General features: G+C 37.7%; 1 protein-coding gene across 2 annotated transcripts in view; it reads left to right on the top strand.

The window, feature by feature from the left end:
* CCDC50 (coiled-coil domain containing 50) overlaps window positions 1–14,731 on the top strand; it is an 84,791-nt gene extending 70,060 nt beyond the window's left edge. For both annotated transcript variants that reach the window (XM_061412919.1, XM_061412927.1), the window contains 3 exons: window positions 1,358–1,437; window positions 5,616–5,722; window positions 8,226–14,731. In XM_061412919.1, the coding sequence (XP_061268903.1) occupies window positions 1,358–1,437; window positions 5,616–5,722; window positions 8,226–8,245 (207 nt within the window). In that variant the 3' untranslated portion in view covers window positions 8,246–14,731. The remainder of the gene's footprint in view (window positions 1–1,357; window positions 1,438–5,615; window positions 5,723–8,225) is intronic.
* The last annotated feature ends 713 nt before the right edge of the window (window positions 14,732–15,444 follow it).

Below are 15,444 nucleotides of genomic sequence, written 5' to 3'. Positions count from 1 at the left end.
ACAAAAGGAGCTGGAGTGATGATTTATACTGTAAAGGCTTTTAGGGAGGCAGTCTGTACTGGGCTGGAAGGATGCAACCAGGTGTGTATCCATGATATGGTTGAGGTTGCGCTCCGTTCTTCTCCCCGCTTCCCTCCCTCTCCAACAAAATCCTTCCTTGGGCCGCTGGTCCTGTCACAGTCTCGGCATATGTTTTGAGAAAAATGAAGAGAAAGTATTGTAATAGTATTTCTCTACTGTTGCCTATTGCTCAGTTGTGAATCCAAAAGCAAATGAAAATATTATTTCCACGTTATCTATTTACCCTGTTCGTAATTCAGGATTTCTCCAAACAGACATATATCATTTTCATAGAAGGCTTCCCAAATGCTCTTGTTACTTAAATTAAGCTGCAAGTAATTGCCCAAGAGTTCCTCAAGTTCTTTGTTAACTCAGCTATGCTGGAAGTAGGTATTTTTAAAGATTACACATCAGGAAGGGAAGAGGAAGAAGGTCACATTTCTAGCAAGCATCAGGACTTCTGATATTTTTAGATTCTGTCAGTGGGGCTGGAGTTGTTTCTAGAAAAGTTGGCATGAATATGCCTTATTTCTGGGCTTGAAAGTTATCATCCCTAAGTCAGATGTTAAGAAACAAGTTTAATAGCATGAAGCTGGATTCCATAGACTCTGGGAGTCCTCCAGTTCTGTTACTGAACCAAACTTGGATCTGCTTGCTCTTGCACAGTAAAGCAAATCTACTGATATTCCGGGTTGTGGTAAAGGAAAGTGTAGCGTTTATTGTAAGGCTCCATACATGCAGTCAGGGACAGCTAGTACTCAAAAGGGCCGAACTCCCCGGTGGGTTTCAGGAAAGCATTTTTAAGAGATCTGGAGACTGTGTGCTTGTGGTCATCAGGTAGTTCACGTCTTCCATTTGGTGGGGGTTTTCACATCTGTAAAACCACTTAGGAAGTGAGCACCGTATACTTTTATCTAAGTGCTTCATAAAAGAGCTGAAGCAGAGGATATGGGGGAGGGGAAGGCTTGAGATTCATGCTCAGTTACAGTTCTTGTCAGCTGCCATGCAGCTGCCTTGTTACTAATGGGTGACCAAGCGCATCTCTGTGGTAGAGCCTGTTTGTGAGGGTTTAGTCCACTCATCTGGTTGTACTGATAACCTGCAACACTCTTTCATAACTACAATTTTCTGGTCTCTAAGTGACTGTTTAAAAATATTTTATGTTGCTAAGCTAGGTGTAAGTAACCTAAAATTATGAAAGGAGAGTTTGACATTATTTAGATAATCTATAAATCTAATCTTTCTCTGTTTGCTGTTTTCTGTGTGTGTGTGTGTGTGTGTTTTCTTTCCCCCTTAGCCCAAAACAGCTAAATCAGCCCACTCAAAGTCAAAAGAGAGTGATGAGCCTCACCGTTCTAAGAATGACAGACCAGCACGGTAAGATGACACCTGAAAAGGGGAGTGTGGATCTTGACCTTGGAGTGAGCAAGAGATATTGGCTGCCTGAAAAGAGTGTTTGTTCATTGGAGAGGAGATCCAGAAATCTGCAGTTGTGAGGTGGTATCAAGTCTTGCAGGATTATTTTTAAGCTTTGTTTTCTGTTTTAAATTGTGTTGAACAAGTCAAGTCAGGAAAATGGGGAATTTTACAGAAGCTGAGGTAAGGAGAGATGCACTTTTTTGTCAGGACCAGTTCTTATCTCTGGAGTCACTGAATTGACTGCCCTCAGCTAAGAAGGGATGAGATTAACCATTTTCGTAAGTAAAATCTCAGGTTTTAAATGTTCACTGAGTTCCATGATCACACGGGTGTGTGCATGACATTTACACATGTCTAAATTCATTTCCGTGTGAGTCTCAGTGTCCTAGGCAAATGCTCATTTCAGGCATTGCAGACTGTTCTTCATCCCACAACAACAGGTAGCTGTGGCTACAGCATATGTATACTTTCTAACTTCTCTCAGGCAGTCTGGGGTCATGGTTATGGAGGAACTGCTACTTTTCCACTGCAGATTGTCAACATTTAAGTCTTTGGGAAGCAACCTTTATTTTTTCTTTATTGCTTTCTGTTGCTTTTCAAGGGAAAACTGATGGGAAGAGGAAGAGCGAATGTTAAATACAAAAAGACAAAAGTAACACTAAATCTAACATTTGAAAACTCTAAATTATTGAAACTTTATACAGTATTTTGGTCCTGATTATTAATAATATATTTACTAATTATAAAGCATAAGTTTTATGACATTGAAAAATATACACTCTTGTTGTCACTTATTGCTCACGCTTAAACTACTAGACTTATTTCCTTAAATAGAGTATATTTAGTGTTCTTGAAAAGCCATACTCTATTTTTAAACCCACGGGCTTTCAGAAGATAATTGTAAGACTTTTAGGGCACAGTAGTGTACTTTGTTTGCTGCTGCTGCTGCTAAGTCGCTTCAGTCGTGTCCAACTCTGTGCGACCCCAGAGATGGCAGCCCACCAGGCTCCCCCGTCCCTGGGATTCTCCAGGCAAGAACACTGGAGTGGGTTGCCATTTCCTTCTCCAATGCATGAAAGTGAAAAGTCAAAGTGAAGTTGCTCAGTCGTGTCCGACTCCTAGCGACCCTATGGACTGCAGCCCACCAGGCTCCTCCATCCATGGGATTTTCCAGGCAAGAGTACTGGAGTGGGGTGCCATTGCCTTCTCTAATTGTGTACACTTGCTGCTTCTTATAGCTTTTAGTTACACACACGCCAAATGTCTTTTAAAGCAAATTTTAGATTTAGTTCAGCTTTATTTATATCCCTGTACGACATCCAAGTAAAATAAGAACTAATCTGTTTTCAGTAGGTAAATAGGTAGGTGTTGCTTATTATGCCTTTTTTTTTTTAAATAAAGGGAATTAAAATCATCTTTAGAGTTATTTTGCAGCCTTTGAAGTCCTTGGACTTTTTAGAACACCAGTATTTTTGACAGCATATGATAGAACAGTCTGAAACGTCTATTTAAAGGATTTAAATTGAAAACAACTTTCTGAAATGTAATGGGTTCTCTTAAAAATATTTAATATATTGAAAGAACAAATAATCAAATGACCCTGTGTTAAAACTGGCCATTGTAAATCAGTGAAAAGTGGCCTATGACTAGTAAAACTGAAGTCATTTTTTGACTTAAGAGGAATATTTGTCTTTAACGATTAAAATAAAAATTTTACTTTTTTAATCAAAAAATAAAATACTAAAAGAAAAAAATATCTTTCTTTGCAGAAAGACTATATATATGGCAAAACAAAATGAATAAGAATTTTATGAAACCTGTGTTTTTATAGTTAAAACTTATAGCTTATGATCTTATTATAGATAAGTTGTACAGTTAATGTTAGAACGTATGCTTTGTTAACGTTAGATTCTGTGGTTTCCTCTTTCACATTTAATCATGGTGGAAGATGAGTTAACCATTTGTACAGAAAGAGATGGTTTCCAGGATTGAGAAACTTGGTGCTAGTTCAAGGTGTTTACTTCACTGTAGTACTAATAGTGGTACAGGGGAAACAGATTCTCATGTAGAGCTTGTAACAGTCGTGGTTAAAAGTCATTTTCATTGTCCATTAAAGATTTCTACTCTGAAAAACAGAAAACTAGTTGGCAATCTGAATTAATTCCAATTCTTTGTAATTGGAAAAAGTTTAACCTAAGTTCTAAACTGTTTTAACAGTTTAAGATTTTATGTTAATAATGCTACCTGGTATTTTGATTTTGTATTTTCCCTTAGAAAAACTTAAGAATTTTATAAATATCATTTGGTTCCCACAGTGTTCTTATGAATATGAAATATATTTTTCTCCACTTATTCATTTGTCCAGTATTTATTGAGCTCCATAGTAACTGCCCAGACCCAGAGTAAGTGGCAGTCAACAAAAATTTTCTTGCTCTTATGAAATTTATAATCTAAACAGACAATTATACAACTAACTACTATGATTGTGTTAAATGCTAAGGATGAAAAATGCAGGTTGTTAGAAGAGCATAAGGAGACATTTAACCTAGTCTGGGTGTCTGGGAAGGCTTCTTGAAGAAATGAATTTTGAGTGAATTCTGAAGTATATTTGGTTTTATCACTAGCTTAAAGATATAAATCATTTCATAAGAACAGTTGGAAACAGGTAATCCTAATTCATCAGAAACTATAAAACAATTAGTTAGCAAGATTTTTCCAACTTTGGATTTAAATACCCCTAACTGAAATAACTGTCTCCAGTGCAACAAATAATTTGGTAGGACCCCTGGAAGCATTAACCCAAGATTTGTTCTCCACATAAGCAAAAAATTAATAAAACAACACACCAGATAACTGAGGGCATCCTAGATTGATTTGTTTATCCTCATGGATTTGTTGACATCCTAAACTTTGTTCAACACTTCAGCATCCCTTTCCTTGGTGATGAGTTTTTCTGATAGTACCAGTTAGCTTGTGTTTCTCCAGTATTTGGTCATCTAATGAGGGTAATAAAGAGTAAAATATAGATCCTGCCACCCTGATTACAAATCGTGTTTTCTTGAGTGTAAGTTACTTCTTTAGTTAACATTCTTAATTCTGGAGTCAGATTGCTTTGTCTCAACTTTACCTGCCAAGACTTATGTTACTTTTTAAAGGCAAATGTTCTAAATGTCTGTGAATAATGAAAGAAAAACACTTATTTAATTTCTAATATTTATAAACAAAGGATTCCATGCTCTTAACACACAATCTGAGCACACCTTTGGGAAACACCAAAAAAATGAGAGATTTTGTTTTACAGCCTTATCAATGCCAAGTGTCTGAGAAAATCAGTTATATAATTAAAATAATAAAAGTTTGGAGTGTTAAAAATTTCCTATATATTTTTTTACAGTTGACTTGTTTTGACAGGAAGTTGCACATGTGTTAAAACTGTCCTTTCCTTCTCTAAGCTCTACTCTGCCACCTAGTGGTTTAACGAACTTTGCTCTAAATTTCCTGTGTTGACCAATGTCCCATCTCCCTCCCTTCTTAGCTGCTGCCTTCTCTCCCTTAATTACTTTCTTCCCCCATCTGTCTTTTCCTTTCTTTCTCTTTTGCTTGATGAAACCTGCGAAAACAAAATGTATTTCTCATTAATGGCAGTGATCATATCTCATTAATGTTTATCTATCGCTTAGCACAGTGAATGAATATGAATGTATTAGTAGCTCAGTCGTGTCCGACTCTTTGCCATCTCATGGACTGTAGCCCGCCAGGCTCCTCTGACCATGAGATTTTCCAGGCAAGAATACTGGAGTGGATTTCCATTTCCTTCTCCAGGGGATCTTCCTGACCCAGGGATTGAACCCAGGTCTACCGCATTGCAGGCAGATACTTTATTGTCTGAGCCACCTGGGAAGCCCACCCAGTGCCTCAGAAGATACTTGTTTTTATTGAATTATATGCATCAAAACAAAGAAACAAGTTAAATAACTTACCCAAGGTTATACAACCGGCTAGGAACTACCATGAGGATTCTGAAATATTCTGGCTTTGCTTCTCCACTGAAACTGTGTTTTCTAAGTGATCCAGTGAGGGCTGGAATCGTAGTCATCACTACGTAGAGTATCTCTTTAAATCTTGACTTTTCTTAGGCCACCACCACCTCCCATGACAGATGCTGAGGGTTTGGATTTCACTTCTTCTGGAAACCAGCATAATTCCACACGTCACTACTCAAAGTCAGAGTCTTCTCATAAAGGTAAGACAAATGTATATGGTCAGCTGTAAGATCTTTTTTAATAACTGCCATGCTATAGTGGAAAAGCCAGGTGCTATATTATAGATCACTAGAGTGTAAAAATAAGTTAGTCTTCTTCTGAGCAAATCATTATATTACTCTTCATTTATTAGAGGGCTTCCCTGATAGTTCTGTTGGTGAAGAATCTGCCTGTAATATGGGAGACCATGGTTCTATTACTGGGTTGGGAAGATCCACTGGAGAAGATCATTATGTTCAGTTCAGTTCAGTCGCTCAGTCATGTCTGACTCTTTGCGACCCCGTGAACCGCAGCACGCCAGGCCTCCCTGTCCATCACCAACTCCCGGAGTTCACCCAAACCCATGTCCATTGAGTCGGTGATGCCATCCAGCCATCTCATCCTCTGTTGTCTCCTTCTCCTCCTGCCCTCAATCTTTCCCAGCATCAGGGTCTTTTCAAATGAGTTGGCTCTCCGCATTAGGTGACCAAAGTATTGGAGTTTCAGCTTCAACAGCAGTCCTACCAATGAGCACCCAGGACTGATCTCCTTTAGGATGGACTGGTTGGATCTCTTTGGAGTCCAAGGGACTCTCAAGAGTCTTCTCCAACACCACAGTTCAAAAGCGCCAATTTCTTCTGCACCCAGCTTTCTTTATAGTCCAACTCTCACATCCATACATGACCACTGGAAAAACCATAGCTTTGACTAGACGGACCTTTGTTGGCAAAGTAATGTCTCTGCTTTTTAATGTGCTATCTAGGTTGGTCATAACTTTTATTCTTCATTTATTAAAAAACAAAAAATGATTTAAAAACAGAAAGCAGACACCTTAAATTGAATGGAAGGTTTTCTGTGTGCACTTTAGTTGAGCTTTGAACAACACAGTTTTGAACTGCTCAAGTGTCCACTTTATACATGGATTTTTTTTTTTCTTCCTGTGAAGAAATTCTTCTATAGTGAATACTGTAGTACTACACCATCCATGTTGGTTGAGCCAACAAACAAATACACAGAGGGCCTCTGTAGATTGTACATGGGTTTTCAGCTATGCAAAGGGTCAGTGCCTCTAACCCCCTCTGCATTGTTCAGGGGTCAACAGTATTTATTTGCATATTCTCCAGGGAGAGTTCATAGCTTTTATCAGATTCTTAATGGGTAGCTATGTCCCCCATTTAGATCTATTGGACTTTTACTGTCCTGGCTATTGTTTCCCATCTGCCCATGACTCTCTCTTAATTAGATTAAAGTACACAGATACACATCACACATAAGAAAAATGGGGCAAAGAAAATGAGGAAAGAACATGAGATCTAAGTTGGACCAGATCTTTAAAATGAAAGGAATAATCAGGTCTGTCTCCTTTAGCAACGATGGGCATTGACTTAATGTGTAATTTTATGACAGTCATAAAATCAGATAATGAAAATGTAGTTTCTCATTAATTTGCTCTTCTAAAAATATAGGTGATTTTAGTGGTGTCAGCATTGCCAGGATTATATAAGTAAAATACATGAAAGCAGATTGCCATAGACTTCACAAATATTAGGTCTTATTTGTTGATGTTTTTTATTTTTTATGTTTTTTGAAGATTTCTTAGGCGATGTTTTCATTATCTTTTCCCAAATCTAACGATTACCTTTCCAAGCTTACTTAAAGTTTCGCGTCTGCAATGATATACAAGATACCAATGCACAGGTGCCGCTCCAGACCCATTAAATTAGAATTTTGAGGACACGTTTTTCCAGGCATTGTATTTTTTTTTAATCTCTCCTTATTATCCTCCAATTAAAAATAAAAGTAATAAAAAGCTCTCCTTCTCCTGCTCCCCTATCATTCTGCCATTTATCCAATGTTGAGAATAAGACAAAAAAAGATTAGCAAAACAACCCATACACTACGATTTTCATCAGTTGGTAACCTTTTCAGCATCCCTTGTTTATTTCTTTCTCAAATATATACAAGCATTTCTTTTAGGAGGTGCATTCCTGTCCTTGCCATACATTTTATACATAATACTAAACCAACACATTGATTATGAATATAAGTACAGTTTCCCTAGGTACCTTTCTGCAGCAGATTGGTTCCAGAATTCCCGAGGATTTCAAAATCCCCGGATTCTTAAGCCCCTTACATAAAATGTCGTAGTATTTATATATGACCTACATACACCCTCCCCTAAACTTTAAATCATCTCTAGATTACTTATATTAATAATGTATAATACAATGTAAATGCTCTGTAAATACTTCAAACATATGTCAAATTCAAAACTTGAACTTTCTGGGATTTTTTTTTCTGAATATTTTCAATCCATGCTGGATGGAGAACCCACAGATACGGAGAGCCAATTTGTGTGCTTACAACCAAGAACAAACAAAACACGTGAACCATTTGAAATGCATAGAAATATAGATAACATTGTTTTATTTGAACAGGGAGAAAAACAGTGTCTCAGAGATTTTTTCCTTAATCGTTTTTCTTCCTTTTTCCTTCTCTCCTCAGGTTTCCATTATAAACCGTAAAAACCTAGGAATCTGCCTTGAAAACGGACTCACTGTAGCAAAATTACTGGATAATACAGAACACATTCCACGCTTATTTTTTTCTTCCTCTATTTTGTATTCCTGAGATTTATCCTCAAGTGTTTTTTGGACCATGAATAATTTTCATTCATTTAAAATATTTTGGTTATTCCTGATCACTTGGGCAGTACAAGAAAATCTAGCTTCTGAATAGTGGCCGTCTCTATGGAGCATATGCTTCCAGGGGTATAGTATCTAAGAGCTCTATAAAATGCCATTTTCATTAGGTATGGTATTGATATTTAATGAATAGGCTTTACTTAGCAATTAGGATTTTGTGGAGGTAATGATCAAAGTAAAACAATGTTTGGATGCAATGCAGAATAAAAGAATATAAGAAATAGCTTTTTTGGTGCATTAGTGTATGATATATTAAAAGATAAGAGACTTTTGCTTTTTTTTTTTTTTTTTGCTATTCAGGGAAAGAAAAAAATCACAACCATAAAGTATTTAAAAAGAAAATAAAAAGGAACAGTTGAATATGTAACTGACTATAAAGACTGTAGAGGTTTTATGTATCTTTACGTATCCTCCTGGGAAAATTGGCCTAGATGTCATTAACTAACACTGTCTCTGCCATTGCCTCCTCATTAGCAAGAATGCTGAAGCCTCTGCGCATTGAACCATTTTTTAGTATTTATTGGCAAAAATTTAATTCTAAGAAGTTTTAACTCAAGTCTGCAAGATCAATTAAAGATGAAAAATTTTGTATCCCTTCTCTTATTTTACATTTACATATAAAGCCAAGGGAATTAGAATTGGAAAGATGTTTATGTAAGTAATGATGCTGTCATTTTCTCTGGCTGTAAGATTGAATTTTTCCTCTTGCATATAAAACATAGCAGCATTGGTTGGCAACCTCTCAAAAAAATTTTGTGTATCTGTCAATAAGCAGATTAATTGGACTTGAAGTTGATAAAGTTCTTCATCCAAGTATTCGATCCTGCACATACGTTAGTGACACATGGGCGCTGGATTCCTTTGTGCCAGACCTTAAACCTCTCTTCAGGAAATCTGGAATTTTGTTAATCTTCTAGCCTCATGGAAATGCTTCCTTTTCTATACCAGTTAGTTAACATAAATATCAGTCATGCTGTATATTCAGCATATTTATACTTGAGAAAAAAGTTGTTAATCCATTCCTTTCTGGCAGGGAACTGCCTTCTGTTTGCCTTATCTTTTGAAATAGTCTTTCTAGTTGGGCAATATTCATGAAGTTTTTTAGACTAGCTTCTCAGAGGATTTGGGTTTTTCATTTTGAGGAATAGCTTTAGTTTCATAGTTTTTGGATTGTATGAACTTAAGTAAAGGATACTTAAGAGTTAAGTTTTGAGAAAATAATAATCTAGAAATAAAATCCTTAAGGTTATAGTCATTTTGGAGAAATAGGGAAAGGAAAAAGAACAGAACTTTGCATGTCCAGGATGAAATGACTGAGGAAGAAAAATCTTCAGTTAAGTAGACTGCTGCTGCTGCTAAGTCGCTTCAGTCGTGTCCGACTCTGCGCGACCCCATAGACGGCAGCCCATCAGGCTCCACCGTCCCTGGGATTCTCCAGGCAAGAACACTGGAGCGGGTGGTTAAATAGACAAGAGGAGACCAAATGGAGGTCCTAACCTTAAATCAAATTCCAGAAGATGTTTTCAATATCAAAGGTTAGACCTTTTGATTCATAGTAATGCTATATTTTTCTTTGTCTGCCCTGTGATTTGCTTCATGTTTTTAAAAGTTTTTTATGGTAGCTTTAAAGAAAAGAAAAACAATGTATTTTTATTTGAAAATCAGGCAAATGGGCAACATCATTTGCCATATTTTTATTTTATAAATGTTTATTTTTCTATCTCATACAATGATCAGTTCTTTTCAAATTCTCCATTTATCCTCTCATGTACTACTTCATGCAATCATATTTATTACTGTAAAATGCTAACTGGGTGTATTTTACTCAAAAAATATCAGGTCACTTTACACATAACCAGGATGTTAGTGTTTCAGCTCTGTTAGTAAGTGACCAAGGGTAGTATTTCCCTCGTTACACACAATTCAGCATCTGTATTGAAAATTTGTTATTTTTTTTAATGTTTTTAAAAGATCAAAGTTTTTAAATATTTTAATTTAATTTTTTTTTGTAAAGCAAACACTTTTTAAGGAGTATCAGAGTAATTCTTTTCCTGTGAATAAGAAGACACATCAAACAACCAGTTGAATTCCTCTTAATCTCATTCAAATAGTTTAATTGTTAATTATTGTTAATTTTGAGACTGTAGAAGCAACTGTGTGTGTCCATGGAATTTTCCAGGCAAGAATACTGAAGTGGGTTGCCATTTCTTACTCCAGGGGATCTTTCCAACCCAGGGATCGAACCTGGGTCTCCTGCATTGCAGGTGGATTCTTTACCAGTGCGCCACCTGAGAAGCCCCATTTAGAGGCAACTAGCACTTTATTTTAAGAAACTGCCAAACATCTTCACTGTGTTCTCTGCTTTCCACTTGTCATTTTTATATAAATATGGAAGCATTTATTTTATTTCTTTTCCTACTGCTGGAACACACACAGTTTAATTTTTAGATCCACAGTGTATTATGCTTTAATGTTGTGATGTAAAGTAATCGTTCTGGCCTTGGAAAATCTTCCTGTTTCCATACCTCTGTTCTCCCAGGGGCCAGACCCCATTAACATCAGCGTTACTGAATGAGCACAGTGTGTTGTGGAACCTTATCATGAGGCTGCTGGACATGGACACCCCATCGCCCCAACCTAACTTTTTGTAAGTCATCACCTGGAAGCAAGGTTAGAAAAGGGTCAGTTTAAATGTTCTGAGTTGAAAAAAATGTGACTGTATTGTCAAATTGTTGTTAGACATAATTGTATTGGGCGACTAGACGATTGCTTCACATGCTTTAAAATGACATTGAGATTTTTAGAAGGTGACTTTGCACACAGTGACTTAATATTTATCAAGTGAATTTACAATAACCAGCAGCAGACGAACTGCAGAAAAGACTTCATGGGTTTTGATCATAGGGAAACATCTGAAGTGGAAAAGATAGGGATAGATGCTCCCAAGAGAAAAACCTTTCTAGAATAGCAGTGGCTGCTTGGATCTAGATCAACATATTCCAAAAAGCAAAACCTTGGGCCTGTGCTCCACTGAACTCACTTGAGAAAATTAGCAACCAGACCTGTTTTCCCTTTTTCTTTGCGTGGCCTGCAGCAGAACTGGATGATGAATAAATCCATTGCTGACTTTGTTCATACCTTTCGCATAATGTCGGGACTTTTTAGTATAAAACTAATGTTTATTAGTTTTATTAAATAATTGATAATTATTTTTCTTTAATTCTGTCAGATATTCTCTGAATTTTGTCTTGTGCCAAATTGCTCTTTAGAAACCCCCGGTATAATATGGTGCATTTAGTTTACCACATGAGTGGTTAACATTTTAGGGCCTTGATTTTTAATGAGTGTTGCCTTTATATAAAAATCATGTTGGGGGAGATTATTCATTTATTCAGTGTTTATTTTCTTGAAAAGTAACTGTGGTGATTGTAATGTCCTCAGCCTATTAAAGGCACGAGACTGCCATGTCAGCAGCTTTCTGAAGAACTGGGAACAAAACAGAACTTGCTCTCAAAGCCTCGTTTCCCTTTAGTTTGTGTTGGGGACTTTAATGTAGAAATGGAACCTTCAGGTAGATCTCACTGTTACATAGTGTGTCATATTCTGATAACATCAGTTTTTTGGAACCAAACATACAAGAATCAAAACCTGCTGTTTGAGCAAAAAGGAAAAAAAAAAAAGGAACATTTGTAATAATACTTTGTCTACTGCTTACAGCTCAGAGTCAGAGAAGTGATTAGATAAAGTGATCCCATTTTTCCTTCTATCCGGTGGTGCCTGTGTCTTAAAGCCATAACTGCTGGTCTTCCTGGTGATAGGATCTTTTTTCTCCCTCGTCTGTCGTAGGTCAGCTGGGCAGGGAGAAGCACACCAGAGACTGTCCTGATAGTGCTGTGCGGGGCGCAGTGTCACCCAGGGTTCTCCAGGAAGAGTCTCTTTCATCCCTGGTGGTACATAAGATTATCAAAGGGAAGAGTTGAGGCTGCTGTTGCTCCTGCTGTTTAACTCTCATTAGAAATGGTAGATTTATTTCTAGAGAAGTCAAGAACAGAAGGGTAAAGAAGGAAACCCTCACTTGTACAGAGTCATTTCTCTTATGAGACTTACACTTAGGTCAGCAACGTCTGTGAGGAGCAGTATTGCCTTAAATTAGTTTGATTCTGACCAAGGTCAGTGTACTGTACTTCCTATAGATGAGTGACTGTCAACTCTCCATTGAGGTATCAAATTCACAGGTGAGCCCCAAACCTCCTTGTCATCAGACGTTTTGGACTTCCTCCCACCGAGCTATGAGTGACGTGCACACTGATAGGCGTGTCGTTTCATTTCCAATTGCCTCTCAGTCTGTGAATGAGCAGTGGCATGATCAGGAAGGCTGGTGGTCGGAGAGTGAGAATTTCCTGAGCATATTCTTCAGGTGATCACTTCCTGAATAGCTGAGAGTTGACTGTCTTCATTTCCTATGGTGTTTGTGTAAACGATGTTTCCAAAGGTTCTGTTACACAGTGAAGTCAGTTATTCTGTAAAAATTTTGCTAACACTCTTATGTATTGAAATGCATACATACGTTAACAAAAAAGGAGAAAAACCAAACAAAACAGAGACATTTACTCAAATGGGAGATTTGTTGATGTGAAAAGTGTTTCTATTTACTTTCAAGAGAAAATCAGAAAAACTTTTGCTAGGGCAGGGAAGACACCAGAGTGGTTTTTTAGGCTTGCATTTGATGCCACAGAGTAATACAATGTCATCTAAGTAATCATGTTGATTTGTGGAAATGTCTGGTCCTAAAGATCACTCTTTCTGCCCTTAAATATTTGTGAACACTGCCTAGAAATATGTTCCTAATAGACTTAAATGTTTTTGTGTATTCTCTGCAAACTAGAAAATGTTTCTCTGACTTTTGAGTAAATGTGCATAGCCTAAGGAGCCGGCACTGTGCTGATTTCAGCATTTCAGGTAAGGACAGAGTTAATTGTGTAACTTAGTGCCCCGTGACTCATTGCTGAGGTTCATATAGAAAGAGTGGAAGAACTGAAAGACAGGGTCTGAGTGACATTTCCTTCACAGAAGAGCAAGGATTAAGGACAGCAAAGAGAAAGTTGAGAGGATATACTGTTACACCTCATATGCTTGGGAGAAGCTTTTGTTGCCCTGAGTTTCAGACCATCATTGGTAAAATAGTTTCTAGCTGTTAAATATAATCGGAAGGTTTTTGATGTTAGAATTTTTTAAATTTCTCATTGAATTAGCCGCTGGAATCCTTGTAGGCTATAACTTCAGGTTTGCCATCAACTGAAAGCCAAATGCCATTTCCCAGCAATAGCTGTATTTTCCACCTGCCTCTTGAAAGCAAGGTAGTATTTGTTCATGAAGTATTACGAGATGATAGGGTATAAAAATGATATTCCGAAGTGAGAATTCTCTGTAAATGTGGTTGTCCTTAAGAAAAATCCATCCCAACACAGTTGTATCTTGAAAGGTACTGAATTATAAAGTACAGGAGTTTTTCATATGAATCAAGTTGCTCAGGAAATTTGAGGTGTGCTGTCATTTGTCTCAAATTTTGGAAAAGTACGCTCTTGAGAGAGAGAGATTAATAACTGCACAGTGCCCAAAAGGTTTTGGATGCTTTGGTAAAAAGCCCTTTGACATTTGGAATGTGGATGTTTAAACAAGTGGAGTGTTATATCCCAAGCACTTACGGTTTGTAGCCACGCCCTAGGGGAAAGGCAGCTTTGACATAGTTTTCTCACAGAACCTTAATGGAATAGAGTTACTGGCCTCAGTTCAGAAAAAGAGGAGGCCACCTCAAATCACACGCCTGTCTAGAGATTAATGAAACTGAGAGACATTGTGGATGCCTTAAAGGTGACTGATTGGGTGCTGGCGGGTATGTGTGCATCCTTCTGGACGAGGCTTATGGAAACAGACTATTTCAATTCACCTTCGTACAGCACACATTCCTGCTCATGACCTCTTTGGAGAAAGTGAGAAGCGTGGTGCTGGAGACGTTCCTGTGTCTTGGGCGGCTGAGGTGGTGATGACTCTCCGGTACTCAGGCCTCCCTTCAGTGCCACTTATACATCTCCATCTATTCATCTATGCAAGCTTGTGTTTCAGTGCTTCATTTTTTACACCTCGCATCCCATTTGATTCCTTTAACGTCAGGTTTAACATTGATATTATGAATAATTTTTAAACCAAAGTATTGTATAAGTCTGTGTGCTTGTATTCCTGAATGGTTGGAGGCAAACACCAACCTTGTCATTTTCTCTTAATAAAGTCATTCATTTGTTGCATCAATGGTCTCTGTCTCATGTTTTCTTTACTGCATTCAAGGACTTGGGGAGTTATGGGAACATTCATTTGTTTTTGTTTTTTCTTTATAAGGTTAACCCTAAAATGTCATTTAATGACAGCAGCTTTTTCTCTTACACTGGTTACTGTAACCATGTGTAACATTATACTGATGCCTATGTGCTGTGCTTAGTCACTCAGTTGTGTCCGACTCTGTGTGACCCCATGGGCTGTAGCCTACCAGAATCCTCTGTCCATGGGGATTCTGCAGGCAAGTATACTGGATACTGGAATGTGTTGCCATGCCCTCCTCCAGGGGATCTTCCCAACCCTGGGATCAAACTCAGGTCTCCCACAATGCAGGCAGATTCTTTACCGGGTAGGCTGCCCCTTCTCCAGGGGATCTTCCTGACCCAGGAATTGAACTGGGGCCTCCTGCATTGCTGGCAGATTCTTTACCAGCTGAGCTAGCAGGGAAGCGTATATTGATGCCTAGTACATTAACTCAATGTATTCAACTCAGTGTACTCAACAAATGTTCCCAAATCTAAATCCATTAGAGAAGTGGCTTTGTTTTGTGTGTGGTGGTTGATAGCTTGGTTGATTTATTTGAGAGAAAAACAGATGAGTGAATGTTCACACAATAATCAGAGTGATTACACCCCGTGAGGCCAAAAACAGTCTGCACCACACATGTATTCCATGGATGTTGAAAATAG

This window comes from Bos javanicus, chromosome 1, assembly GCF_032452875.1.
Source record: "Bos javanicus breed banteng chromosome 1, ARS-OSU_banteng_1.0, whole genome shotgun sequence".
NCBI classification, from domain to species: Eukaryota; Metazoa; Chordata; class Mammalia; order Artiodactyla; family Bovidae; genus Bos; species Bos javanicus.
Note: the sequence above shows the minus strand (reverse complement) of the source record. Positions and strands in the feature narration are given on the sequence as shown.